The sequence below is a fragment of the Akanthomyces muscarius genome, chromosome 6 (assembly GCF_028009165.1).
Source record: "Akanthomyces muscarius strain Ve6 chromosome 6, whole genome shotgun sequence".
NCBI lineage: Eukaryota > Fungi > Ascomycota > Sordariomycetes > Hypocreales > Cordycipitaceae > Akanthomyces > Akanthomyces muscarius.
Window position 1 is genome coordinate 3725102 of NC_079246.1, and position 26107 is coordinate 3751208.

The 26107-nt window shown below is 52.2% G+C and overlaps 10 protein-coding genes across 10 annotated transcripts; 4 read left to right on the forward strand and 6 right to left on the reverse strand.

The window, feature by feature from the left end:
* Positions 1-107: 107 nt before the first annotated feature.
* LMH87_001336 (uncharacterized protein) lies at positions 108-2350 on the reverse strand (the record flags this gene model as incomplete). Its single annotated transcript, XM_056199396.1, has 6 exons — positions 108-743; positions 792-1099; positions 1150-1536; positions 1630-2018; positions 2091-2173; positions 2231-2350. The coding sequence occupies 6 exons, from the start codon at positions 2348-2350 to the stop codon at positions 108-110; spliced, it is 1923 nt and encodes a 640-aa protein (XP_056056247.1).
* A 2305-nt stretch (positions 2351-4655) lies between these two features.
* LMH87_001337 (uncharacterized protein) lies at positions 4656-7285 on the forward strand (the record flags this gene model as incomplete). The annotated part of the gene is made up of 9 exons (XM_056199398.1): positions 4656-4768; positions 4831-5354; positions 5414-5536; positions 5583-5691; positions 5738-5936; positions 5980-6131; positions 6182-6400; positions 6447-6900; positions 6959-7285. The coding sequence occupies 9 exons, from the start codon at positions 4656-4658 to the stop codon at positions 7283-7285; spliced, it is 2220 nt and encodes a 739-aa protein (XP_056056248.1).
* A 441-nt stretch (positions 7286-7726) lies between these two features.
* On the reverse strand, positions 7727-9992 carry LMH87_001338 (uncharacterized protein; the record flags this gene model as incomplete). Its single annotated transcript, XM_056199399.1, has 2 exons — positions 7727-9825; positions 9893-9992. 2 exons carry the CDS (start codon positions 9990-9992, stop codon positions 7727-7729), a joined length of 2199 nt encoding a protein of 732 aa, XP_056056249.1.
* An 875-nt stretch (positions 9993-10867) lies between these two features.
* Positions 10868-11691, reverse strand: LMH87_001339 (uncharacterized protein; the record flags this gene model as incomplete). The annotated part of the gene is made up of 2 exons (XM_056199400.1): positions 10868-11051; positions 11120-11691. The coding sequence occupies 2 exons, from the start codon at positions 11689-11691 to the stop codon at positions 10868-10870; spliced, it is 756 nt and encodes a 251-aa protein (XP_056056250.1).
* A 269-nt stretch (positions 11692-11960) lies between these two features.
* Positions 11961-13112, forward strand: LMH87_001340 (uncharacterized protein; the record flags this gene model as incomplete). Its single annotated transcript, XM_056199401.1, has 1 exon — positions 11961-13112. The coding sequence occupies one exon, from the start codon at positions 11961-11963 to the stop codon at positions 13110-13112; it is 1152 nt and encodes a 383-aa protein (XP_056056251.1).
* Positions 13113-13454: 342 nt separating this feature from the next.
* Positions 13455-14696, forward strand: LMH87_001341 (uncharacterized protein; the record flags this gene model as incomplete). The annotated part of the gene is made up of 1 exon (XM_056199402.1): positions 13455-14696. One exon carries the CDS (start codon positions 13455-13457, stop codon positions 14694-14696), a length of 1242 nt encoding a protein of 413 aa, XP_056056252.1.
* A 135-nt stretch (positions 14697-14831) lies between these two features.
* LMH87_001342 (uncharacterized protein) lies at positions 14832-16629 on the reverse strand (the record flags this gene model as incomplete). Its single annotated transcript, XM_056199403.1, has 7 exons — positions 14832-15419; positions 15485-15739; positions 15796-15855; positions 15917-16195; positions 16248-16306; positions 16360-16404; positions 16452-16629. 7 exons carry the CDS (start codon positions 16627-16629, stop codon positions 14832-14834), a joined length of 1464 nt encoding a protein of 487 aa, XP_056056253.1.
* An 801-nt stretch (positions 16630-17430) lies between these two features.
* On the forward strand, positions 17431-20356 carry LMH87_001343 (uncharacterized protein; the record flags this gene model as incomplete). Its single annotated transcript, XM_056199404.1, has 7 exons — positions 17431-17477; positions 17546-17574; positions 18935-19013; positions 19063-19296; positions 19343-19509; positions 19575-20156; positions 20208-20356. The coding sequence occupies 7 exons, from the start codon at positions 17431-17433 to the stop codon at positions 20354-20356; spliced, it is 1287 nt and encodes a 428-aa protein (XP_056056254.1).
* A 196-nt stretch (positions 20357-20552) lies between these two features.
* On the reverse strand, positions 20553-21659 carry LMH87_001344 (uncharacterized protein; the record flags this gene model as incomplete). The annotated part of the gene is made up of 5 exons (XM_056199405.1): positions 20553-20581; positions 20849-20887; positions 20943-21051; positions 21102-21390; positions 21445-21659. The coding sequence occupies 5 exons, from the start codon at positions 21657-21659 to the stop codon at positions 20553-20555; spliced, it is 681 nt and encodes a 226-aa protein (XP_056056255.1).
* A 1325-nt stretch (positions 21660-22984) lies between these two features.
* On the reverse strand, positions 22985-25125 carry LMH87_001345 (uncharacterized protein; the record flags this gene model as incomplete). The annotated part of the gene is made up of 5 exons (XM_056199406.1): positions 22985-23453; positions 23523-23812; positions 23880-24376; positions 24434-24876; positions 24926-25125. The coding sequence occupies 5 exons, from the start codon at positions 25123-25125 to the stop codon at positions 22985-22987; spliced, it is 1899 nt and encodes a 632-aa protein (XP_056056256.1).
* Positions 25126-26107: the final 982 nt, after the last annotated feature.

Here is a 26107-nt window from a genome sequence, read left to right on the forward strand (position 1 = left end):
GACCGGGTATATCATGCAGATCATTTCGCTCATTGCTCTTCCAAAATGAGATGCAATATGGCGCCTCCAAAGTGAGGCATCCAACCGGCTCATAGCATAGCCATGCGTTATGACTTGTAAGAGACAGCATACGCAGTAAATTTCGTACCCCCGCCGCTCCAGTTGACCTCTCCCTTGGTACGGGTGCGATGTGTCCTCGTCTCCACCGTCACCGCGCGCTTGCCACCACCCGCCTTCAGAGTGTACCCAGCTGTGTCGGCATGATAGTCAATTGTCAAGGTCTGCGCCTTGTTCTTGTCCGACGTCAGCGTGCCGCCTGCTCGGATGTACTCCTTATCCTTGGCTGACTGCAGGTAAAATTGATTGCCATAGTCGGCGAGGCTGTGCAGGATCCAGCGCTGCTCAATCTTGTCATGCTTGCGGTTTCCGCTACTGATTCCAACGATGCCCCCCAGGTTGGTCAGCGCAAAGCCGTCAGCTTCAAACACCACGTATCGCCCTTCGGTGAGCTGGCCACGCATCGTCTTGAAGCCGTCTTCTACTAGTGACGACATGTCCTGCTTGGCGTTCTCCTCGCCATATGGGATTGGTGGTCTGTTGCCAATGGCGTGCTCCTGCAGGCACCGCGCCGGCCCAACCCAGGGTCCATCCAGCGAGCCAAGACTCAGGTTTCCTGACCATGCCTTACTCGGGTCGGTTTCAGGCATGCGAACAGAGGCAATGGGCGGGACAGAGTAGTCGGTCTAAGTCGTTAGTGTCGCCCTCGCACATATCAAAAGCAGACGACTTACATGACGGAAATCAAACGCATTCACCAGGTTCGACATGTGCTTGCGCCGCCAAGGTGTTATGTTAGGCGTCTCCACATCGTATCCGTTTGCCTTGGCCCAGGCTTCGACAAACATGATGTCCGATGTATGATCAGAAGGCTCTGTGAACACATTACCACCTCGCGTCCAGGGCGAGATGATATAGCGCGGCGCTCGCCAGCCAGGCCCGACAGGGCTCTCGCCACCGAGCGATTCAACGTTGAGCCACTCGCCGGGGGTATCTTTGGGCGCCACCATTGGCACGACGTGGTCCATCCAGCCACCTTGCTCTGTTGAATGTTAGTAGGTAGTCAAGACACCTAGACAGGCGACAACATACCGTCATAGCTGACGATGAGAATTGTCTCGTTATAGGCAGGACTGCCGGTCACGGCATCGACGATCTGCTTCTGGAGCCATGCACCGTCGATTGGCATGTTGGGCGAATGCTCCGCCAGCTCCTGGGGGCCGACGATGATGCTGACCTGAGGCAGGGTGCCGCTTTTCGCGGCATCATAGAATGCGTCGAGTCCGGGGTATGAATTTCCCTTGTTGCGCAGAGCGGAGCCATTTGCAGCCTTTTGGTACTGCTCAAAGTAGGCAAGCATGTTGTCTTCAAAGTTGTCAAAGTCTTGCCAGACCTGCCACGAGACGCCGGCATCCTCGAGGTATTCAGGAAAGGTCTTCCAAACGAAGGGGAAGCAATTGATTTTGGGTTGTTCGCAGCCTAGTATGTTAGCGGGGCTATACACAAGTCTACACGCGACTATACGCGAAGTGGGCGCATGGTATTTGCACCCCCCTTTGCAGGCGGACTTACCAGGAGTGGCATTGTTGTCGATGATTAGACCGCCCTCGCCGTCTGGGTTGGTGGGTGATCCAGGAATATTGATGGAGCCGCTCATCCACATGATGCGGTTGGGATCGGTGGCAGCCAGAACACTTTGGGTGTTCATATCTAGCAAAGTCCAACCTTCAGCAATGTCGAAATGCGTGGCGATATCCTGCCGCTTGAAGTAACCCATGCCGTAGCCTTCGTCGGCTTGTATCCACTGGTTGCCAAGGCCACCATTGTAAGCTGTATGCATGGTACTCCAGCCATTGTCACCACCGCCCATGCATTGCGTCGACTCTTTCCACTCGCCGCCAAGGTAGTTGATGTGCCAGGGCTTGAGGGTGTGTGTGCCGTTTTCGGTGTTTGCCATTTGTCTTGGAGCGACGGTGTTAGCTGGTTCTCTTCGACAATTATGCCAGGTAGGGTTGTTTGCGGGTAGCACTCACTGCTCGAATACCGAGTAGCCATCGTCGTTGACTTGTACGTTGGGATCGCCAAAGCCTCGGACGCCAGCCATGGTTCCAAAATACTAGCGATAAGTTAGTGATATGTCAGTGGCATAATGAAGATTTCCAACACAACGTACGTGGTCAAAGGCACGGTTCTCTTGCATGAAGAGGACAATGTGCTTGACATCGGCAAGCGAAGTGGCCTGGACAGCCGAGGCCGCCAGAGTGGCCCAGAGTTGACTGGTTGTTGGCCGCATGCTGGATGGTCTCTGCAATAAGTAATGGCAAGTCTAGTGACCGCAAAACAACGAGGAAGCAGAAGAGGTAGAAGAACAAGGGGACAGACGAGACTGGGGTAAATGAGACACGGGCAAACGTTGGTTATAACCGACAGCAATCTTGACCGGTCTAACCCGGGTACCACAGCAGACCAGGATCAGCTCGAGTGGGATCGGATCATGCGTGGGTAGATTGCTTGCAACGTTTCAAGAGAGGCGAAAGTATAGAGACTAGCAATGAGCAGCACGTCGGGCTGTAGTAGCTCAACGGCGAGCGTGGTCTCGGACGGCTATCATGTGGACTGGGGGTGTCGAGGAGCCACGGAGCGTCGTGGTGTCGTGGCGGTCGAGGGTCGGCGGCGCAAGTGTGGATCTGATGCGACGGTATTATTCACAGGCGAATAGAAAGAGGGAGATTTGGAGTTGAGTCGCGAGGCCGGATAGAGGATGCCGTGATAAAGCGGAGCGAGAACTGTCGGAGGTGTTTGTCGTGTCTTTGGAAAACCCCGTATGGCCTTTCCGAGCAGCGCCCTGACAAGTCGGTCTAGGGACAAGTGTGGATGGAGTGGATGGTGGAGGGGTAGCAAAGAGCAAGTAGGATCGCTTCGTGCCAATGTCGCATGGAAAACGAGGGTTTGCTAGTTGGCGGTGCGTGGTCGAGTAGCGTCCTGCGGATGTGGGATGACGGCACAGCGTGGGGATGTGCTAGCTCGGTGCAATTTCCGCTGTCTCGCCGCTTTGGCGCAGCGGGTGGCGGGAGCTGCAGCAAAAGAAAGGCTGCGGGCTGATGCTGCAAGGGAGTATGTAACGGGTGCGCGAGGTGTGTAAAGATGAATTGATGATGATGTTGTAGATGATGCTAGATGGCGACAGCTTTGCAGTGCAAAAGGAGAGCTGCTAGCGGCTGGCAGAGACGGTGCGAGGAATGCAGCCACGCGAGGCTGCTAGAGCGGCGAAAATACCTGCCGACCTTGCCTAGTACCCTAGGTGGGCAGATACAGCCACTGTAGGTAGCAGGATAATACTGTTGGTTCGACATACGGCAGGCATCAAATACCGGTAATGAACAAATGGCAAGATTTTACTCGTCGTCTAAGTTATAAAAAAAAAAGTCGGTCGCCCTCTGGGAAATAACTGGTGTCGGTTGGACCCGATTGCACAACGATATATTTCTTCAGTTCATTGTTCTGTTAACTAAACTAGTCGTGGCGTCGGCCTGTGCAGGACGCCAGGCACAGTGGTCCGCACCATGATTACCAGAGTGGTTGAGAGTGGGTTGACTGAGCCAAGTACGGAGAGTGGGTTGCGATATTATTCAACACAAACAGAAGATATCGCAGCCCACCGTTTCCTTTGATGCGCTATGCAGGGGCCATGGTCGAATTGATGCAATCCTCAAGGGCTATGCCACTATCGGCTCCGTACCGCATCCATCCAGTGCCAGCTCAACACGGTTGCCCAGCTGCCTGTCTGAGATGAATCGCCCGGCGCCAAACTGCACGGCGACAGGCTAGTCGTCTTGGCGCTGCAGGATGTAATTAGCTTTTTGGAAGAGGATGGCGGCTTGCTACCAAGTCGAGTAAATTTGCTCGTGTAGATATTGATTGTTCGTTGCAACGCTGCCGTTGAGATCAGTTGATACGATCAGGGACAGTCGCATGATCATCTGTCTAAGTTGTCCATGTCGCGTGCAGAAGACGCAGCCGTAATCACCGTCAAGAGTTTTCGAAACGCCCACCTTATCTCTATCTTCTTCAGCATCCAACGCCACCGGAATCAACGTCTCCGACTTTAGGCAAACACTTTTTCCCTCGTGATTTCAAAGTGCCGAACCCGTGACAAAGAGTGCCTGTCGAGGTGCAAGGACTTGCTATATCGGGTTAGGCCTCTGAATCTGGGTCGCCACTGAACCAAGGTACAGTGGGTGCAGGCCCAGCTGGGGGCTTTTCAGTTCCTGCAGTCAGCGGTCGGTCAGCGGCCTGGCCCCTGGATCCGCTGGCCAAAAGCCTCCAAACCCCCCTGTATCGTTCCCCCGCCCGGCCCTGCAAGCCCCAACCGTAGCCCTGCGCCTCCCCGCACCACCATTCGCGCCCCCAATCCCCCTCACCCCGCTGGAGGGACCGCTAGAGGAAAACAGCTTAGCGCGTTCCATGTGCTGAACAGCATCCACTGAAGACCAATCATTCCACCGCTGCAGCCACTGTAACTGTACGAGTAACTGCCCGTGCCACTTTGCTACTGCGGCACACGACACCTTGCCTCTTTCGCCGCTAGCTTCAATCTGATGTCCCGACGCCCTCAGCTCGGCCTGACGTTTGCTTCTCTCATCGATTGCCAGAAGCTAGCCCACAGCCATCAAGTTCGCATTTGCTTTGTCCGACCTCCATTCGCCCCTTGGTGCGACTCTCCGCCTTCGCTCTTCTTCCGACTACCGACGCGTGCTCGTGCTGATAGCTTAGGCTTCTTGTCCCAACTGAGCCCCTGGCCTACTGCTGGCCGGATGGTTGCCCAGCCCTTGCTCGCGCGCCTAGCAAGGTAGTCTATTCCTACAGCCGAGCCACCATCGCCGGCATCTCATACTTCGACGACCTGGCCGTCATGTATGCTGGGCCTGATTGTCCGCGAGGCCGCCGCCGATGGCTGCCCGCCATTGCGCTTAGCAGCGGCCTGTTCACGATCCTGCTTTCGTTGTTCGTGCTTCACGCCTTAAGTCGTACCGCAACGGTACAGCCTGCTGCTGGTCATGTCGAACACCACGAACCAAGTCCAGAGCCGATAACGACACATATCGACAACTTTACCCCAATCTCTACCCCGACGCCCACGCCAGTCGCCCTTCCAGACCCCGCCGAGGAAACAGGCTTTGTCCTAAACCCCAAAGACCACAATAACAGAGAGCCAAAAACGTTGCGCATGACATGGAATGTTACCCGCGAACTGCGCGAGCCCGATGGCGTTGAGAAGCAGGTGTATCTTATAAACGGTATACAATATTCTACTCTGGTCTAATTGTGCTTGGGCCAATCATAGCTAAACTTCTAGGCCAATTCCCCGGCCCTGTTATCGAAGCACGACCAGGCGACGAGCTCGAGGTCAACGTTTTTAACCACGTCGACGACGATGCTGACGGAGTCGCTGTGCACTGGCATGGCCTCATAATGAATGGTAGTTTGTCCCGACAGACGTGCATATCCCCAGCTAACTCTCCTAGGCGCGAATGGCATGGACGGTGTTGTTGGTGTTACCCAATGCGCCATTGTCCAGAACAACAACTTTACATATCGCTTCACTCTGGATGATAGGCAACACGGTACATACTGGTAAGCTTCTCCATTGCACAAAATTTGTTGCGCGCTGACAATTTAGGTACCATGCCCATTCCCATCTCCAGAGAGCCGATGGCCTTTACGGTGGCATTATTATACACAGACCGGCCGATACAGAGACCGACTTGGTCAAATACAGCTACGAACAAGAAAAGCTTCTACTCGTCGGTGACTGGTATCACTGGCCTGCCAAAAGAGTTCTCGAGTGGTATGACAAGGCTGAGCATTTTGGATACGAGGTATGTCGTCGCCCATGTCCACCAGAATGAAGCTAATTTGTAGCCTGCTCCCGACTCGCTACTCATCAACGGCATCGGAGCATACAACTGCTCCAAGGCTGTCGCTGCCCGCGCAGTCAACTGTACAATGCTCCAGAAGCCTAGCATACGCCTTCCAGATGGTGATCGTGTGCGCCTACGAGTCGTCAACACTGGGTATGTCGTGCACTTGTCTCGCAGCGCGCCACCTTTACTAACACATCCAGTGCTTCCGCTGGGTTCTCCATGCACCTCGATCAGGGTACCATGGAGCCTCTCGCCGTGGATGGTAACGGTTTGGTGGACAACTCGACCTCTGCTGCTGGCGGCTTTGGCGTTTTGTACCCTGGCGAGCGTCTTGATGTAGTGCTCGACAAGACCACAACATCGAAATCGGGCAGGGACGAGACCTCGATCAATACGCTCACAATTGAGTTGGACGACGGGTAAGTAATGGCCTACATGTATGTAACTCCACACTAACAGGAGCAGCAACATGCCTTTAAAAAACTACGCTCTTACCCGCATCCAGTCGTTCCCCATGCAGGACCTAGGTGCGACAGCGAAAAGAGCTCTTACTCGGCGCGAGAATGTGGTGGAAATGCTCTCTCTAGCTGATGTTAACGGTATTGTCGTGTCCGACGAGATTGCGGCTGCAACCAAGCCGGCTGAGACGGTCGTGTTCTACACGACTATCAAGAATCGCGCCACTCATGAAAATCGGCCTGCCGGTCTCTTTAACCACTCGTCCTGGATCGTCAAGGACGCATTTGCGCCGCCTCTGCTAGCCGTGGACGAAGAGCAGTGGGCCGATTTAGCCAAGGAGCCCAGCCCTCTTCAAAATTTTACTGTCTCGACGTTTGAGGCCAGCGCGGTAGGCGCCAAGACACGATGGCTGGACATGGTTATCAATAACCTCGACGACAAGGGACACCCTTTTCACCTGGTATGTCCATGATGCTGGGCTCACTATCTACTGCCAAAACCCCGCTAACCCTTTGCAGCACGGGCAGTCATTCTACGTATTGCTAACCCACAAGGGCCGTAAAGGTGAGCAGGGCACTTACAACCCGTTTGACCCGGAGTCCAAGCACGATGACTACCCGCGGGCGCCGTTCAACCACCTTCTCAAAGACACCGTATACATCCCCCGCATGGGACACGTCGTTTTGCGGCTGCCTTTGACAAATAGCGGTCTGTGGCTCGCCCATTGTCATATCCTCTGGCACCAAGCCGTCGGCATGAGCATGGTGGTGCGCGTCGGGGATGTCGATCAGGACGCTAGGCGAGTGGCGACCGAGTTTTGTGCAAGTCAAAAGGTGGGGTTGTAAGGCGGGCGGGCGGATGAAAACAGGAAACAAAAGACTGCGTATATATTTTTCGGTATTCCAATTGTCCCATTCCGTGAGTATTGGATGTGAGCATCACTGGCTGCCTCTTGATGCACTATTTGTGGTGCGTCATCTCCCGGCCTAGTGAACCGGCAACGTGGTCCAATAGATTGCATGGGTGCACATTGATTAAAAATTTGCTGGCCGGATAACAAAAAACTTCTGATACAAATGAGATCGACAATCTCTTATCAGTAGTGGTGCGTTGGGGACCTGAGAGACTCGGTGTCATAGACAGTCACTACGATGACACATCTAGGTTGGGCGACGGGAATTATTTTGGCTCCTGCAGAAAGACCTCGCCGTCTCGCCCATCCTTGATGTCACGCGTAGAAGAATGATTTCATCATATTGATTTAAAATTCGTACCTTATGTTATCCTTACGCGCTGTTCGTGAGCGTCAAGTTCCTCAGCATACCGTTGAACCCTGCCACCGTACCCAGCGGCGCCTCTACCGCAATCGGCGCCCACCGCAGTTCTTTGCCCGCAATTCCCATGACTCTTTGAAACTCTTCCTCTTCGAGGAACCCATCCTGGGGGAGAATAGAGCCAAACGTCTGCGCGCCCTTGCCGCGAATCGTCACGTCCACCCATTGATTGATTGGCAGGGTCAGGTTCAGCGGGTAGTAGTTGTTGGATGCCAACAGGGTGAGTGTTGGTGCGAGGAGAAGCGCAGAGTCGGTGCCCGTGAGGATGGTGGCGTTTTGGAAGCGCATGTTGCTGTCGAGCTTAATGGATATAGAAAGCGTGTAGTCGCGGCCCTTGGAAGCGAACGGAAGAGTCACGGCGCATCCCGGTCTGATTTGAAGCGCGGTGCGATCCGTCATGCAGGTCGTGTGCGCAACGTGGGCGTTACCGGACAGATCCTTGACGACGCGACTTGGGATGCTTTCGAAGCTGTACTGGAAAATAGTCGATCCCTTGGACGGGATCGCCCGGTCGAGGTTCTGCCCTGGTGCATACGGGTGTACTTGGGGAAGCACGGTGTCGAACTGCGCGCGGGTGAGCTTGCCGCCCCATTGCTTGTCCGCGACGGCCGGCAGACCTTCGCGCCACGCGTAGTATGCCTCCGAGACGACGGTGGCATTCTGTCCGAAGTCGTTCCACATCGGGACGATACTGCCGAGCACGCGCGGCTCGTTGCGGGAAGGGTTCTGAGCGGCGTCTTTGGCGCTGAAGACGTTGGGGTACCACGGTCCGCCGCCGGGTACGGAGGGATCCGCGGAAAAGGTCTTGTCAAGTGGAAGCGAAGACGGGTAGCTCTCAGAGTACTTGTTGACGACGTAGTAAGTGTCGTCCGAGTTGATGACGGAATAGTTGTTGCGTATGTAATCGGTCAGCGGCTTGTCTTCGAAAAACTCCCAGTGCTGGACGGCGACGTCCTGGTGGATGTTGTCGTAGGAGCCGTCGTACTTGGGTGGGAACGTGCCCCAGATGCTCATGGTCTTGTTGGACGAACTGGAGATGAAGTCGTGCATGGTGTTGACGAAGTGGTTGTAGTCGGCGACGGGCCCGTGATACTCGTCAGCGCCGATAGACACAAGCTTAGTGTGGAACCATGGCAGAAACTCCGCCCAGATGGCCTTCATCGTTGGGATAGTGGAAGGGTGGCTGATATTAAGAAGAGATGGATCAGAGTGGAAGCCGAGCTCAGGCTTCCACTGCACGATGCGCAGAGCATGCCCTGGCGCTTCAATCTCGGGCATGATGGTAACGCCCCGCGCGGCGCACTTTTGCTGGATCTCTTCAAAGTCATCACGGGTATAAGCCACATCTCGCGGCGAGCTGAGTCCGTTCAACTCTGCATTCTCCGAATATAGGCGAAAATTCGCCTCGAGCGACATTGACTGCTCGTAGCTGTAGTAGTCCTGCGTCACCAAGTTATCCGAGAGGTGCAGGTGAAACGTGTTTTGCTTGAAATACGACATGTAGCTGCACATTTCGATGAGAAACTCTTTCGGGTACCAGTGGCGGCCCGCGTCCAGCATCATCCCGCGCATGCCCCAGCCAGGTGCATCGCGGCCGTGGCCGTACGGAATCCCGGTGACATTCTTGGAGACTGCCCGGATGGCGGCTTGCTGCAACACCGTTCGTGTCGCCCACCACGCTCCCAGCGGAGACGCGCCAGCAATGAATATGCCCGAGCTGTTGGTCGTCAGCGAGTAGCCCTCCTGCGTAATGCGGCCTGCGGCGTCGGTGAAGTTGCCGTTCGGATCAAGCGTGAGGTGGATGCCTTGCTCTAGCGGTGCCGACGCTGTCGACACGGATGTCTGAATCCCAAGGCTACTGGCGAGATCCGCCGCGAAAGTGCGAGCAAAGTCGGCCAGGGTTGGCGGAACCAGCGTAGAACCTCGGGTGTCCCGTGCATCGGCGTAGCGGGCGTCGACGACGATGCCGCTGAGCTGCTGCAGGTCGAAGCGCTTGCACGCGGTGGTGGTGTAGTCGACCGTCGGGATGCCGACGAGGGCGGCGGTGGTACCTGGGAAAAGGAGGTTAGTGCGCGCCTTGGCCTGGCAGAAAGTTACAGGGAGCGGGTGGCGCCGAACCTTGGCAGGCAAGTGCCGACAGGACGACTTGCGACAGTCCGTTTCGGACCATGGTGATGAGTCTCTGGGCTGTGGAAGAGTCGTTGCGCAACAGCTTCATGGCGGAGAGACTCTGCGCTGCGGTCGAAGACTAGCTATTGAGCTGACCCTGATTGTTACATTTGCATTTCGATGCCCCAGAATCGATGTAACAAGTCCAAGGCGCGAGACCCTGGCCAAACTATCTCGTAATAGAGTTCGGGACATGTGCCGGATATTGGTCCACCGCCAATCTGCGGGGACCTGGAGGAGGGGCGCGCTCAGAGGTCGCATGGGGGCGAATTTGTCCATACGAAGGCCTGATTATAAGGCGTAGACTCAGTAGCCTTCTGATTGACGGCAATTGCCAGTCGGCGTCACAAGGTTTGTCATGGCGACCAGAGAATTGCTGCCGAATATTCGGCCCTCCTCGTCAGACGCAAATCGGCAGCCCAGCAGTAAGTCGCTTCAAAGTAGTTGTTCTAGACAATCGTGTTCAAAATTGCCATGTTTGCCAAGTAATGTTGAGCATAAAATGGCGGCATTACTTTGAGCTATAATGTGCACTTCTTGCTGCAGGTTTCAAAATAATTGTGAAGCTGTCCATATCACCAACGCCCAGAAAATTAGTGCATATGTGGCGCTACTTGATCCAAGCAGCAGCGGACCCCATCAGTCGAGAGCGTACGGCTCGCGTCATTTAGCCGTCGGGGTTTTTTACAAACACGCTACATGTGAAATTGAGTCTTGTTGATATAACCCAGTCAAGAGTTCCTCTTCGCTCAAAATAGCCTGTGGCGCAAACTTGTTTCGAAATGGAAAAAAATTCGGGGATGAATGTAGAAAATATGTCTGGCTTGCACGAGCGGTGACGACTTGTGCAGCCTTTCTGCTGGACTCGTAGAATACTCGCTTGTGCAAAACTAATATCTCCTGATCTCGTTCTATCACAGCTGCTCAGACGCAGCGGCCTCCGTCAACCTCAATGTTTGTGCCTGTTAGAAACTCGGCTTCATCGCTTGCCAGAAAGCAGCACGTATTGGCAATGTCCGAAGGCATCGACGGCCGACCCATAGGAATCGTAGACACAAAAGCAGCGCGGTTCTCGGGCGTATCCGGTTTACCCAAGAATAAATGCGTCCTGTCTGCCATTAGTGCACTGTCTGAGTGCAAATGCCATCCTACAACATGTACAGGGTAGTTACTTACATGGCCGTGCTTCCGACGACGGGCGAGACCGCGTTGAAGCGGATCTGCTTTGGTCCATACTCGACAGCCAACGATTTGGTAGCAGTGATGGCAGCACCCTTGGACGTATTGTACCATGTCAGACCCGGCCGTGGCCGAATTCCCGCCGTTGAGGCGATCTGGATGAAACAGCCGGGGCGTTTCTCGCGCAAAAAGTATTCCACGATGACGGAGGAGGACAAGTAGATAGATTTGACATTGACGTTCATCACCAAGTCGAAATCCGCATCAGTGACTTGCTCGGTGGGCTTGTTCGAATAGGTCGCGCCCGCGTTGTTCACGACAATATCGAGCTGCCCGTACGTCTCGACAGCCGTGGCGAGGACCCTCTCCCAGTCGGCGCGCTGGGTCACGTCTGTCTTGGCAAAAGCACACTTGTATTCTGCTGCGACGGCATTGCCGATGTCCACAGAGAGATCCGCAATGATGACTTTGCTGCCCTCCTTGACAAACTTCTCCACGATGCCCTTGCCGAAGCCCGAGGCGCCGCCCGTGACAATGGCCACTTTGCCGTCCAGTCTTCCAGCTGACATGATGGATTTTGGGGGTTGCAACCAGGAAAGTATACTGAGGCTACTGAGAATGTGGTGATTCACAGAAGGACGGTTGCGTCGATGGCTAACAAGCTGGTTCCTGGTTTGGAGGGGCTGACAGGGCGCATCGCGGGGTCAAGTCCACCACAATCCGGGGAGCGGCTTTTTGCCCGATGGTGCTACGTCATCATGTACTACATCAGCCGACTGGCTACAGCAATATTGCCTCCTGCATATTAATCGATTTTGTCTGGCTGTAAGCTCACACCATGGCGACTGGTGCTTTTAAAATTTTGGTCCTGCCCGGCGACCATGTCGGGCCTGAAGTGGTGCGCGAGGCGTTACGCGTATTGGATGTCGTGCAAGAGTGCCGCCCAGGCCTTACATTCAACATCACCACCGGCTTGGCTGGAGGCTGCAGCCTCGATGCACATGGAGTGGCCATTACCGAAGAGGTTCTTGAGCAAGCTGCCCAGAGTGACGCTGTGCTCTTTGGCAGCGTCGGCGGGCCGAAATGGGCTACAACGGTACCCAACCCCGAGTCTGGCCTGCTCCTCCTTCGCAAAAAGCTCGACGCCTTTGCCAACCTGCGCCCGTGCAACATTATTGTGCCGGCGTTGGTGGGCGCGTCGCCGATCAAAGCCGATCTGGTCAAAGGCACCAACTTCATCGTTGTGAGGGAAAACTGCGGCGGCGCGTACTTTGGCACAAAGGTGGAAGAAGCCGACGTTGCGTCGGACTTGTGGGTGTACACGCCCAAGGAAGTCGAGCGATGTGGGCGAGTCGCTGCAGCGGTTGCTCGCATCATGACGCGGCCCGAGGATGCGACCGGCAACCACAACAAGCCCGCAGTGGTATGGAGCGCTGACAAGGCCAATGTCTTAGCCAGCGGTCGTTTGTGGAGGCGTGCAACTACGAGCCTGTTCGAGCGCGAGTACCCTGATATCGAGCTGCGTCATCAACTCGCTGACAGCATGGCAATGCTCATGGTCCGGAACCCGCGCGGATTCAATGGAGTGATTCATACCGACAACACTTTTGGCGACATCTTGTCGGACATTTCTGGTGCTATCGTGGGGACGCTGGGCACGCTGCCAAGTGCAAGCCTTTCTGGGATACCGGGCGAGGGAAAGTGTAATGGAATCTACGAGCCTGTGCACGGAAGCGCCCCAGATATTGCCGGCAAAGGCATGGTCAACCCTGTCGCTCAAATCTTGAGCTTGGCCATGCTCCTACGATACTCGTGCCTTCTCGTTGACGAGGCTGCGGCCATTGAAGCCGCAGTCGCCAAAGTGCTAGATGACAAGAGTCAGGGAGGACTGGAGATTCGGACTGGGGATATGGGCGGTAAAGCATCCACTGCGGAACTGGGCTCAGCTGTCTGCGGTGTGTTACGGGAACGTCTGAACAAGAGGGCGTAAAAAGCTGCACAAGAAGGCGCAAAAGCCAAACAAGTGGGTGTAAATAGATCGCTTCCTGACCAACCATGTGGCGCATAGCCTCCTAGATTACTATAGACGATCGTGTGATTTCAAGTATACATAGCCTTGAGTATCTTATCTAGTTGCCTAGCACCTAGGTGCACCACTCCGGGGCCTTTTGCCGGCATGCTTGAGACCCGCTGCGTCGTCTCAGAATTAGCTTTCCGCCCAGTCATAGTGTGCGGGGTACTAGGCCAAGCTTCGGTCAGTATAATAGTCAGTCAATGTAAATAGCCCTCGCGTATTCCAGAAGGAATTCGCGCAGCAGACACTTTTTATCAAATGGGACGCGAGGTTGCTGAAATGACCTCCAACACTGGCGCTGAGACAACTGCGAAGCGTGTGCGCCTTCGTGAGCTAATCCCGGACATCAAGCTGGGTAAATGGGAGCGCACCGGGCCGAAAAATGGCATCACGGATGTCAGAGGTGTGCTGGTTCACACAGAATCAATTCACGACAAGAAAAAGGGCATCAATACCGGCGTGACGACCATCTTGCCTCGGAAAGAGTGGATGGAAAAGGCCTGCTACGCGGGCGTGTTCCGCTACAATGGCTCCGGCGAGCTCACTGGCAGCCACTGGCTTGATGAGACTGGGTTGCTATCCAGCCCCATTGTTATCAGCAACAGTTTCGCAGTGGGAGCTTGCCATACAGGCATCTATCAGTACGCTGCGGATCATTACAGAAACAAAAAGGGCGACGTGGACTGGTTTCTGATGCCGGTGGTTGGCGAGACGTACGACGGCATGCTAAATGACCTTTCGCAGTTTGCTGTGACTCCAGAGCACGTCGTGCGGGGTATTGAAAAGGCCTCCTCTGACCCAGTGCCAGAGGGCAATACCGGTGGTGGCACGGCCATGTCGTGCCAGGGCTTCAAGGCTGGGACTGGCACCTCCAGCCGCGTGGTGCCGGGCAAGGACAAGGATGGCAAGGAAAAAGAATACACAGTCGCAGCGCTGGTGCAGGCCAACTATGGCCGCATGTTCTCTCTCACGATTGCGGGCGCGCCTGTCGGTCGCATCTTGCGGGAGGAGAAGCTGCGCAACGCGGCGGCGAGAAAGGCCCTGGAAGAGTACGAAGTATCCAAAAGTGCAAAGGACGGTAGCATCATCATTGTGATTGCTACGGATGCGCCTCTGACTGCGGTAGAGCTGCAGCGCCTCGCCCGTCGTGCGACCCGCGGCGTCTCCCGCGTGGGCGGCTACGGCTACAATACGAGCGGCGACATCTTCATGGCCTTTAGCACTGGCACGGAAGCCCCCGGACAGTTTCCCACTGAGGATATTAGATCGGACATGATTGAGATTTTGCAGCATCAGGCTGTGGATGAGCGTAACATGGATGGGCTGATGGAAGCCGCGGGCGAGGCGACTGAGGAGGCTATCCTTAATTCGCTCTGCATGGCGGAGACAATGACGGGATTCAGAGGGCGGACTATTGAGGCGATGCCGCTAGATGAAGTGAAGAATATTGTGCAGAAGCATATTGATCTCGAAAAGGAGCTCACAAAGCCCAAGGACTAGCAAGGTTGACTTGCTACGGACATGCACCAATATATCAAGTGCAGCCTCTTAGAAAAAGAGGAGTTACCTCTTCAAAGGTTTAAAAGAAGTGTTTACGGTGCCAGATATATCAAATAAAGGCAAATAACAGGCCTGTTAGCACTGGAATCTCCACCGGGCGTCCGCATCTCCATTCCAGCCCTCAGCCTTTCCGACATCCGTAGCCTCTTCAGCAACAGCTGCTCGGTCGCTGTTTTGCCTTTTCAGCCTCCAGCGAAGCAGAAGAACCACCACTACGTTGGCGAGTAGGTACGCCAGCGCCAGTGAGTGACCCACGACGAAGCGCGGCCCATCATTGGCTCGGTACAGTTGTGTTCCCAGCACTGCCCCCAGGTTGCCGATACTGATTTGCATGGCGTTGGCCGTCGCGCGCTTCGTCTGCCCGGACACGTTTAGAGCGGGCCAAGACAGCACGAGAGCGCACGCGGGGTAGATGCCGGCCGCAGCCAAAAATGTGCCCACGTATGAAACGCCAGGTCGTGACACGGGGTCCGTGTTGGAGAGGAGAATGATGTAACCAATAGCAGCGGTAAAGGACGAACCGGCAATGAACAACGCTCGCTGGCCAGCCTTCTCTGAAACCATAGCGACCGTCAGAGTTGTGACGAAAGCGAGGACGTATGGGGGAATCGTCAGAAGCTGCGCCACTGCGGCCGTATAGCCAAGGTCCTTGATGATTGTGGGCTGTAAGGAAGATGTATTAGCAGTCTCGCAGCAATAATATTGGTAGTCTTGCTTATATCACTTACCATAAATAGAGATTGCGTATACAAGGGCAGACTCATCGTGTGGAATCCCAAGCCGTATAGCCAGCAGTTTGGATCGCGCAGAGCCGCACCAACTGCGCTCCATGAGAATGCCTCGTCCTTCGTAGCATCGCTATCTGCTGCCAACCTAGCTCGAATGAATTCTCGCTCAGATTTTGTGAGGAATCTTGACGTATCAGGGTAGTTCTCAATAAACCAATATGCCGCAATTGCCACAAGAACGGTAGCAATACCTTCCTGTTCAGTGTGTTAGCCTAAATACTGCAGTACTGGCTCTTGTCCACTTCACTGACAAGAATAAATATCCATCGCCAACCGTTCTCCCAAACGATACCCTTCATCTTTCCGATCCCCTGCAAAGGATATGTCAGCACAAACTAGCCCGTGAGGACTCTACACTAAGGATGACCTTACGTAGGCCAGGATGCCACCAAAGGCACCTGCGAGCGAGGCGGCTCCAAAAAATAGCGAAATTCGGTACTGGCGCTCGCCCCTTCTGTACCACATAGAGAAGTAATACACGACTCCTAGGAACAAACCGCTCTCGGCAGCGCCCAAAAAGAAGCGCGCTACCAGAAACCCGGCGAGATTACTGACCACGCCGAGAAGCGTGGCCACAACACCCCAGGCAAGAGTGAGAGTGGGAAGCCATATGCGTGGAGTTGTGCGCTTCAAAACGATATTGCAGGGAATCTATCGTTGTCAGTCAGCATCAGACGCGGCCGTAACGAAACGGAGGGCGAACTTCGAATAAAACGTAGCCGATAAAGTAGACAGTCAAGCCAGTCAGGTACTGATTTCCAGCTGTCAAATGCTTAGTATAGTGCAAGCAGGACGGAGAAGTTATTAGTACTTACTAATGTTGATATCATCGAGCATTCCTTCGATACGCGCATTTCCGACTGGGACTAGTGTAAGCTGTGGATGGTGTCGTGGGCATTGAGCTTACCATTGCTACGATCGAGAAAAGAAAGCAGGTACAGGATTCCGACAGCTGGGAGGAGATGACCATCAATTTTTCGAAGGAGTTTGTCCTCATTAATCTCTTCTGTAAATTCAATGCCGCCACTCAATTCTGTCGTGCAGTCTGGTGTGTCGTCGCCGTAAGGATTGCGCTTCTGAGCCATGTTTAGCGGAATTCCGGAGTAGCATGCACCGCTACAAAAGGGACTCGAATATGCAGTTTCATTCAAAGTCGGTTAGAGTTGACACAGCATGCAGGTCAATAGGTAAAAGAACTATTGCGGTCGGCCATTGGCAGACCGTCAATCGGTCGGATCTTGTACCAGAGCAGCCTATTTGATAGGGTAATGCGATAGTTCCCTATTCTAAGCTGATATATTTCGAAAATGCTTAACAGGATGCTCATTGTTGTACATCTGTATGTTTGGTCTATTGTATGTCGCAATTTGGGCACAATTTCGTGCTGGACGCTGGCCAATGATGGTACTTTGGAGTTCTGCGGAGCCAAGCCGGTAACAGGCGACAAGAGTCTCAGCGGCGGCTGGCCCAGACTCGGGCACGGTACAAATAGCCTAACATGATGCAATACATAAATATACGCCCTATGCTCTGCTCCAGCTCTAACAGGATCAACACAGGAAACGTTCCGACGAAACTCTAGAACCCGACGTATCTTGACTTTGCACAGGTCTAGTCGAGCAGTGGAATTATCGATTTTCTACGCTCTAACCACCTGGGGCATTTCTTCAATCGCAATAAATACGTCGGTCAAACCTTGCCCCTTCAAATGGCGAAATTTGCTCTGCCTCTCATCTCGCGCATCGACTGGCCATCTAATGCAGGGACCTTCGTCGCAGAACAACCGCACCGACATTCTCTGTGATCATCTTCAATATCGTACTCGGTCGCCCACGCTTGTGCATAGCATAAGCCGGTGACAAAACTGGAGAAATTGCGAAGATTAGATGAGCATTCTCGTTGGCTTTTCAGTTTTGCATTTTCTTCAGAAGGAGTGAGTAGCCTCGGAAATATTGAGCTAAAACTTAACTGCCTAATGCCTTCTGCTCATATGCGCGACAGCCTTGATGCTTTTGTTGTGCAAGATGTGGGTAGGCTAACGTCGGGCACCCACTTGGGAGCTAACCCACTTGGGAGCTAACCCACTTAGGGGCCACCCTTTTACACCAAAACACTACCTTTTTAACTACTAATAAAGTCACACTACTAGAGCCTAATATTACTTAATAAATTTTATTAATTTAAAAATTACAAATCCTATCTATAAAACTTTTTTTTTCTTTCTAATGAATTTTCCTCTAATTCTAGATATTCTTAAAGTAGGTAGTAGAAAAATGTTAAGATTTAGTAGAAGAATACTAGTACTTCTTTAACATTTTAAAATCCTAAATAACTCTTTAATTAAAATACTTATGAATTTTCTAAAAATAGATTTAATTTTATAAATAGTATTAGTAAGCTATTTTATATTAGTTATAAAACTCTTTATAATATATAAGTTTTAATCTAAAAACCTAAAAAAAGAGGTCTTTTTTAGTATTTTTCTTAAATAAAAGTTTATCTATTAAGTATTTTATATCTCTAACTTAAAAATAAGTATAATCTATTTATAAGAAAATTATTTATATTTTTTATATTCTTAAAAGTATTTTCTTTAATTATATAGAAATTAGTAAAGTTTAACTAGTAAATTACTAGTAATTAATATTTTCTAACTTTAACTAATTATTTAAATATATTTAGACTTAATTATAAGCTAGAAAATTTTAAACGAAGCTAAAAAGACTATAAAGGATTTTAATATATTTTTTATAGTTCTATTACTAGTTTTAGTAAAGATATATAATCCCTGTAAAAAGCCCTTTTTGGTGTAAAAAGGTGGCTCCTAGGTGGGTTGGCTCCCAAGTGGGTGCCCGACGTTAGAGATGTTACTCGGCAGCGTAGGGCGCGCGGTGTTGTAGGGCGCGTCGCGCCACATGTAACTAAACGCCCCTCGTTGCCAAGGAGCTCGCCTATTGGAGCTCGCGAACTGTTGATGAGTTCTGGCTGACAGCAGCATGGTTCACCACAAATGCAGTCTAAATCGCCCATATATAGAACACGCCTTCTTCCCAGTGTTGGTTTCTATTACTACTATTTCACCTTTCTCTCGGCGCGACTCCTTACCTTGGTTAAGACTCAAGCACTTCAGTGTATTGCGCTTCACCATGCCGCTGCCAATTTTTTTTCTCGCCCTACTATGCCTTATCGGGTATCTAACTTATGTTTACATCATTTATCCGTGGCGTGTTTCGCCTTTAAGAAAACTTCCTGTGCCTCACTGGTCCTGTCACTTTTCAAGCTTCTGGATTCTCCGCGCGAGGAAGAATGGCACAGAGAACGCCTCACTGCGAGATGCACACCAGCGTGTTGGAAATATTGTGCGTGTGTCATCTAATACCATCAGCGTAGATGGCGTCGATGCTATGAGAATTATTTACCAGGGCGGCTTTGCAAAGTCACCGTGGTACAGTGTTTTTGATAACTACGGGTATGTCGCCCGTTGTCTGGGCTGTACCCAGCGCTAAAGAGGATGGCAGGGTGCCTTGCATGTTTTCGACACTTGAATCCAAGGCACATTCAAAAAGAAAGCGAATGATCTCGAATGTTTACTCCAAATCGTTAGTCATGTCTTCAGAGGCTGCCAAGGCTCAAAGTCATGTCATTATGTTCAACCGACTCTTACCGCTCTTGAAAGACGAAGCCGCCAAGAGTCAAGGCGGCACTGAAGTACAGTCGCTTTTCATGGCTACGACGATGGATTTGATATCGGCGTACATTTTTGGACTAATTAACGGTACTAATTTTGTACAAAACAAGACTTATCGGGATGAGTGGCTGGACCTTTACCTATCGCGCCACCATCATCACTTCTGGCCCCAGGAGCTGCCCTTCGTCACAGGGGTGCTCAAACGAATTGGAGTGCGCCTCTATCCTGCATTTGTCGACGATGCCAATGACGAACTGCGCTCCTGGAACAAATATCGGTGCGAAAAGGCCAATGAGAGTTATCTTGGCGGGGCAACGTACACTGATCCGGCCAATTTCCCAGTCGTTTTCAATGCGATGCAGCAAGGCATCCGCAAGGAGGAGAAGGTTGAAGGCCACAGGTCCATTCTATACGAAACGACCATACAACAGCGAGATGCTTCCATTGCCAGCGAAATACTGGACCAGGTTCTTGCGGGTCACGAAACGGCCGGCATCGTGTTAACATATGCGTCCTGGCACTTGTCAAAGTCGCCTGGTCTGCAGGCGCAACTACGAGAAGAGTTATTGCCCTTGATCCCCTGTGGCGAAGATATCTTGCCCGACGCAAGAAAGCTCGATGGGCTCCCCCTTTTGAATGCCATTGTAATGGAGACATTGCGACTACACGCTCCGATACCCGGCCCACAGCCACGCCAGACGCCATATCCGGGTTCGCACATCGAGGGGCACTTTATCCCCGGTGGTGTACGCATTGCCTCATTGGCTCACACGCTGCACTTGAATGAAGCAGTTTTTAGCAAAGCCGCTATTTGGAACCCGAATAGGTGGCTCGAGAGTAGCGACCAAGACACGATGAAGCGCCACTTCTGGGCCTTTGGTAGCGGAGGGAGAATGTGCATCGGGTCCAACTTTGCACTCCAAGGTTTGTCAGCATTTGTTCACACCGTCTCCAGTTGATACTGACATTTAATAGAAATGAAAACTGTAATTTCTATCATATATGTCAACTTTACCACGACAATCATGGATGACAGTGGCATCGAGCAGACGGATGGCTATTCTGCGCGGCCAAAAGCCGACCGGCTGTTTCTCCGTTTTCGCCGAGTATCAGATACAATTTAGTCTTTAGTGTTTCTTTTCAATAGCTAACTAATCAGCTTTCATTTTTGAATCAACTGACAAATACTACTGAGCTCTTGCATGTAGCTCTTCCTGCTACTGCCCGACAGGTTCCCCAAGTGAACTATGTGTACTCATTTCTGGATAGTTTGGCGGTCTCGCGCCTCCTGCATCCGGGTCCATGCTAGCGCCGTGTAAATCACAAACTTCCGGTAATTACTGACTTTGCTGAAGGCACAACACATCGAATACGCCCACAGAGGTCATCTCCCCACCCTCTAACGGTGCTGGTCTCAACGGATAGTGTAACATCGACAGTTGCATATCCATGCCCCAACCCAGCTTTGTCGACCCAATATGCTCTTCCGAGTGTTGAAGCAATTTTGGTAGTAGATGAGACGCACGGCCTCGAATGCAGCGCAAGGTACTTACAATAGCACCCAACAAATCCTGCGGCCCGAGGACCATGGCGTTGGGGTTTGTTAATGGACTCACTTCGACGAGGCTTGTTCCGATATCGAACAGTTTTTGTTCCTGCAAAGGTCGTAAGTCAATTGTCACAAGATTATTACAGTAGAGTTTCAGCTACCAGAGATATCCCATGCCTGTTTTTCGAGGCCGTGCTTACTGTTGTGAGCGACGACATGATGGAACTGCCAGCATCGAATGGCAAACTCAACTCTGGTAGTACCATTGAGCTACCGCAACATTGTGCCGCAATTTCACACGTCAAGCGCCACATTCTCACTCGAAGCCAATGTTGCGTTATGAGCGTGTCGAACTGCTGACTTTCAAGCACTGAGTTTTGTGGCTGCACAGCGCTCAGCGCCTGGATGACTCTTTGCCCAAGGTATGAGATAGTCGTTAAATTTGATGACGTTGTTTGCCACTCGTATAATTCTGGAGGCAGAGACTCGAATAAATGGACATGGTTGACAAAGTCGTTCATGATGATGGGACAGTCAGAGTCGAATATTTGTGGTTTCGGTACAGTTCGTCTTAGCAAGACCGGCAGTCGACGCTGCAGCGCGTATGTTCTGCGCAGGAATTAGTGGAATTGCGAATTTATAGTACGAGGCTGAAATTTCTACCTTTCCGATATGAATAGTAGCCAGAAAATTCGCCTACGTCTATCAATGTCCTTGTCGGTCAAGCCGGCCAGCGATTCCGCTGTCTCGGTGTCCATTTCGAGCAAGATGGCCATTGATACGCTTTGATTCAGATAGAACCAGGCTTTTTTGTATTTCTCTTGATTTCCGTAGCAGACGAATAGGAAGAACGATGTTAGAATAGCGTCTTCTGACATGGTGTCTGCAATGTCTATTTTCTTGCGAACGTCTTCAGCCGCAGCCAGAAATTGGAGACCAGTTGTAGAAGAGTTAAACGCGCCCTCGTTATAGGGTATTCCTTCGCTGTGGGTAGTATTTTCCTCAGAATGGTCGAGTCGTAATTGAATTCGGGTTACCGCGGCCAAAGCGAGTAGAAGGGCAAACCGTGATGGGGCCAGTGAATTAGCTGCAGCGCAGTCGGCCAAAAGTGTTATTTCATCCGCCACAGGCATAACGGGGAACAGGTATGTCATGAATATTTTGACGTGATTAGACAGTCTGGACGCGATATCGTAGCCGATACTTGGCACTAGCAGCGGCGAAGGCGATGGCGAGAGCGGCAATGAGCGGACATCCGGGATCTGGAGATGGTAGGATGAAACTCCCTCGCTGGCGAACTGAGTGCTTCGCTGAGCATTGGGGAGGATCTGAACTGCGGCTTCTTTCGCCAGGCTTTCTTTGATCAATGCTAGCCTTTTCCCTTTGCCACCTTTAGGTCCCCGTCTTTGTAGGTTGTGCCGATACTGGCATGGCAAATCGCAGGCCACACAGGTGCCACAGGGCGCCGCGCGATCACATCTCGTCTTGCGGAGTCGGCAATTATCGCAGACAGGCTGTGTGTTTGGCGGCATGTGGTGATACCCCTAAGCGGACGCTCGTCACATTGACACGTCAATTCCTCGCTATTGAGATGCTTTCGACGTGCAGTCGTTCGATTTCAGAGTTTGGGTAGGTTGACGACGACGAGTAATTTAGCCCATTTACGAAGATGGCCACTCCCTCTGATTTGCCGCACCAATAAAGGAAGAGCGTGGCGTAGCGGGACAATAACTTACTGCGCTAAGCAGCGCGCTGAAAAAAAACTGCCTCAGCTGACTCAAGTCGATGTGTGATCAAGTAAAGAAACATCACTCGAACAGGGGTATTTTCATATTTCCCCTACGGCCGTACGTTCACTCAATTTACTCGGTTTCTCTTTAAAAGGTTGACGGCAGCTAGGAATATATTTTTGAACTGATTCTGCAATTCGTTTGGTGAGCAACTCCTTCGCTGGTGGCGTGTCTGTCAACGAGCGGTGCGCTGAAAGGGAAGAAGCCGACCACCAAAGCACCCCGAGGACCCTAGTTACAAAGGTTATCTACAGGGAGCATGCCGCCCGTAGGCTTGTGTATTCTCCGCAGTAGCATCGAAGTCCGTGCACTTAGGCAATGAGAGCGAGTCACATGGGAGCTGAATATTCTTGGTGCAAGTATATACATGTTATCACTTGTACATGATATGATGTTTTCAGAAAACGATCGCACTATAGCTCGAGGAAGTATTTCACCCACTTCTCATAGTTGGGTGTACCAAGGCCGGACACAGGGTCCCAGCCCTGAACAGCGCTGAAGCCGTTGTTACCGCAAGCACTGAAGCCACGATCGCTGAAAATACCACCCAGAGACTGGTCGCCCTCGGTGACATCGTTGTAGAAGCCATCAATGCTGGCTGCATCGTAAAGGGCGGGATTGGCGAAGCCAATAGGGCCCTTGCCAGCATTCATGCGAACATCGTTGATGCGATTGAAGATCGAAGCAACAATGGGAGCGGACATAGAAGTACCGCCGCTGAGGGTGGCGTTGCCTTGAGCAACGACGAGACCGTTGTCGCCAAGAGCCGCAACATCGGGATAGGCCCTACCAGCACGGTTGTAAATACCGCGGGTGTCGGTAGGGATAGTACCATTGGACGTCTCGTAAGAGAAGTAATTAGGGTTGTGGCGGAGGAGATAGCTGCAATCAGTTAGCACATTCAGTCTATTACCGTATTCATAGCCAGCATACTGCTTGGGGAATACATACTTGGAAACGGCATCGTTCTGGTACTTGGGACGGGGGAAAATGTTGGAGAAGCCACCTCCAGGCGAAAAGCTGGTGGTGACAACTTCAGCGTCGCCGACCTTTCTACCTTTAGGAAGTACGGTAGAGCCAACAGCAGTGACAAAGGGGCAGACAGCCAAGAAGGAGGGTGTAAAGATGTCGTTGTGAGGCCCAGCGCACTGGTTCTGGCGACTGGCAACACCGGTGTCGCCGCTGGAAACGACAATAGTGACACCGACAGTTCCAAGCTTCATGAATTCGTTGCAAACACGCTGTTGAATGTCAGCATAGGCCTTTAAACCTTTCCTTCTTCGCTTTTGGTGCCAAAATAGTTCTCACCTGGACAACAGGAACGGGCTCGTCCATCTCGGCGTCGCCGTAAGAGACAGACATGACGTTCGAAGGCTGATACTTGCCGCACATTAGTCTGCGGTCGTAGTTGGGGTCCGTCTTGCAAAAGTCCTTGTCGACAGCACTTGCCCAGTCAGCGAAGAACTGGCTGAATGCATTTCTCAGAGGCTTGTTCTGGAAAATCACAACGTTCTGCGGCTGGATTATGGGATAGGCCATGTCCAGGTCCAGAAGAGACTCGCCGCCACCGTCCTCCTGGCGGACAGGGGCGGTAGCACCGTTGATGAGAGCCAACTGGGGCTTGGTTCCTTTGGGAACGTTATGGGCGTATTTTTCAATAAAAATATCAAGATCCTCCTGGTCAAAAGTATCTTCAGTCTCCCAGATGCCAAGAGAGTTGACATATTCAGGGTTATTCTCCAAAGGGATCTTGTACATGTCCCGAATGCATTGGGGGGTGATGACCTCGTCACAGCCGACTGACTCTATAATGAGGGTCCTTATTAGCGGTGTTAATGATTACGCAACACTTCAATACTCACTGTTAGAGTTCAGTCTGTCAATGACACCTTGAGCGAGTGGTCGGAGAGGCTCCGTGACAGCGTACTTGTCAGCAGCACCCTTGACCGATGCAGGGGCATCGCGGCGCTGCACTTGGCCAAGGCTGACAGCAGGGTACACAAAGTCAACGAACGAGGCAATCTCTGTTGGCAGACTGTATTCCTCGACACCAATGTGGTCTCTGCCAGTGATTTTGCTCTGGTAGACGTGGTATCTAGTCTGAAGGACCTTCTCCATTTTTCCAACAGTGGAATCGATGTTGATATATGTGCGGGACTTGTCCAGGACAATGTCCTTCGAAGGAACACCAGCCTTAACGAGCCAGTCAGTGACTGTCTTGATGGTTTGGCTATCTGCAGCATAATAGTCGATGGCTTCCTGAGCCGTCATGTGCTTGCCGTAGTCGGGGGACTTGGGGTTGGAGCTGACTGCGTTAGTAATAATGTTGCGCTTACACGCAGGGGTTGACTTACATGTCGTAGAGACGCTGCGTGCCCTCTTCGATGTTGCTTTGCTTGAGAGCGAACTGCACAGGGAGTTTCGTAAGAGCATCGGCAGGCTCACCACGGACATAGTGCTGGCGAGGCGTAGTCCGCTTCTCGTGAACGATGTGGCTGTCGGCGGGGAAGCCGAGGGCGCCAAGCACTAGGCTAGACAGAATAATACCCTTCATCGTGAGACAACGTAGATCAATTGCAACACAATCGAAGCTAAAATGAAAATACTACCTTGTGTGAAACACTTCTCCAGGCAGCGGGAGCACCCTTTATACGTAGAATCTCTCGCACCTTGTTCACACGGCAATTCTGCACGTTGCCATTGTATATTTAGCAGACCGGCGCTCAACCATTTCTGTGGTCCGCTGACCGCGTTCCTGACTAGGCTGGGCCGAAAGACTAGGATAGAGAGATGTCGCTTCGATGTGACTTGCCTATTTGGGGGAACTGCGCCATGGTCGCTCGGCCGGTCTGGTCCGCCGCAGCGAAACGTAAAGTTCTTGGAGGGCCAGCCGACCGGAAACTTACCAGTAAAGGGCCGGTGACGGAAGAATTCAGGGGATATGGCGAATCGCTTTCGCGACCTTCCATCTTTGTCCTCTTCCACCGCTCAGTTCATCTCCGCCGCCCCACGGGGAGCTCCAGCGGCGCAGCCCTTTCTGGTCCAGCATACGAGTAAGGCGTTCCCCATCGTGGCCCCTGCACTGCACTAGGGCGCAAGTTCTTGGTCGGCGTCGGTCCCGCTTCCTTGCCAACTTGCGCATCAGGCATCCTGCCAGATGCATGACAGAGAAATTTAATCTCTATACGACAAGTAGGCGGGGCGTTCGGCTTCCTCCATGCGAGAAAATGAGGGTCTAGAGCAGATAACATGGCGTTTCGGTTGGGTAATCGGCAGCGGTTCCCTTCTTATCGCCTTCCTTTCTCAACCCACATTGCAGAAGGATCCATAAATTGTACTCGTCAACAGGTCACTCACGCAGACCATAGCAACTGCCAGTGAGCAGGGAGAGTTCCATCCTTGGTGATGTCTACTCGAGCAATACATACCACTTTGTTCAGGAATCATGACTATGGTCGTCCTGCCAAGTCGAATTCGGATCAGCAAATCGTGACTCGATCTAGTGTAGTCTTGGCTATCTAAGCCCAAGCCACAGA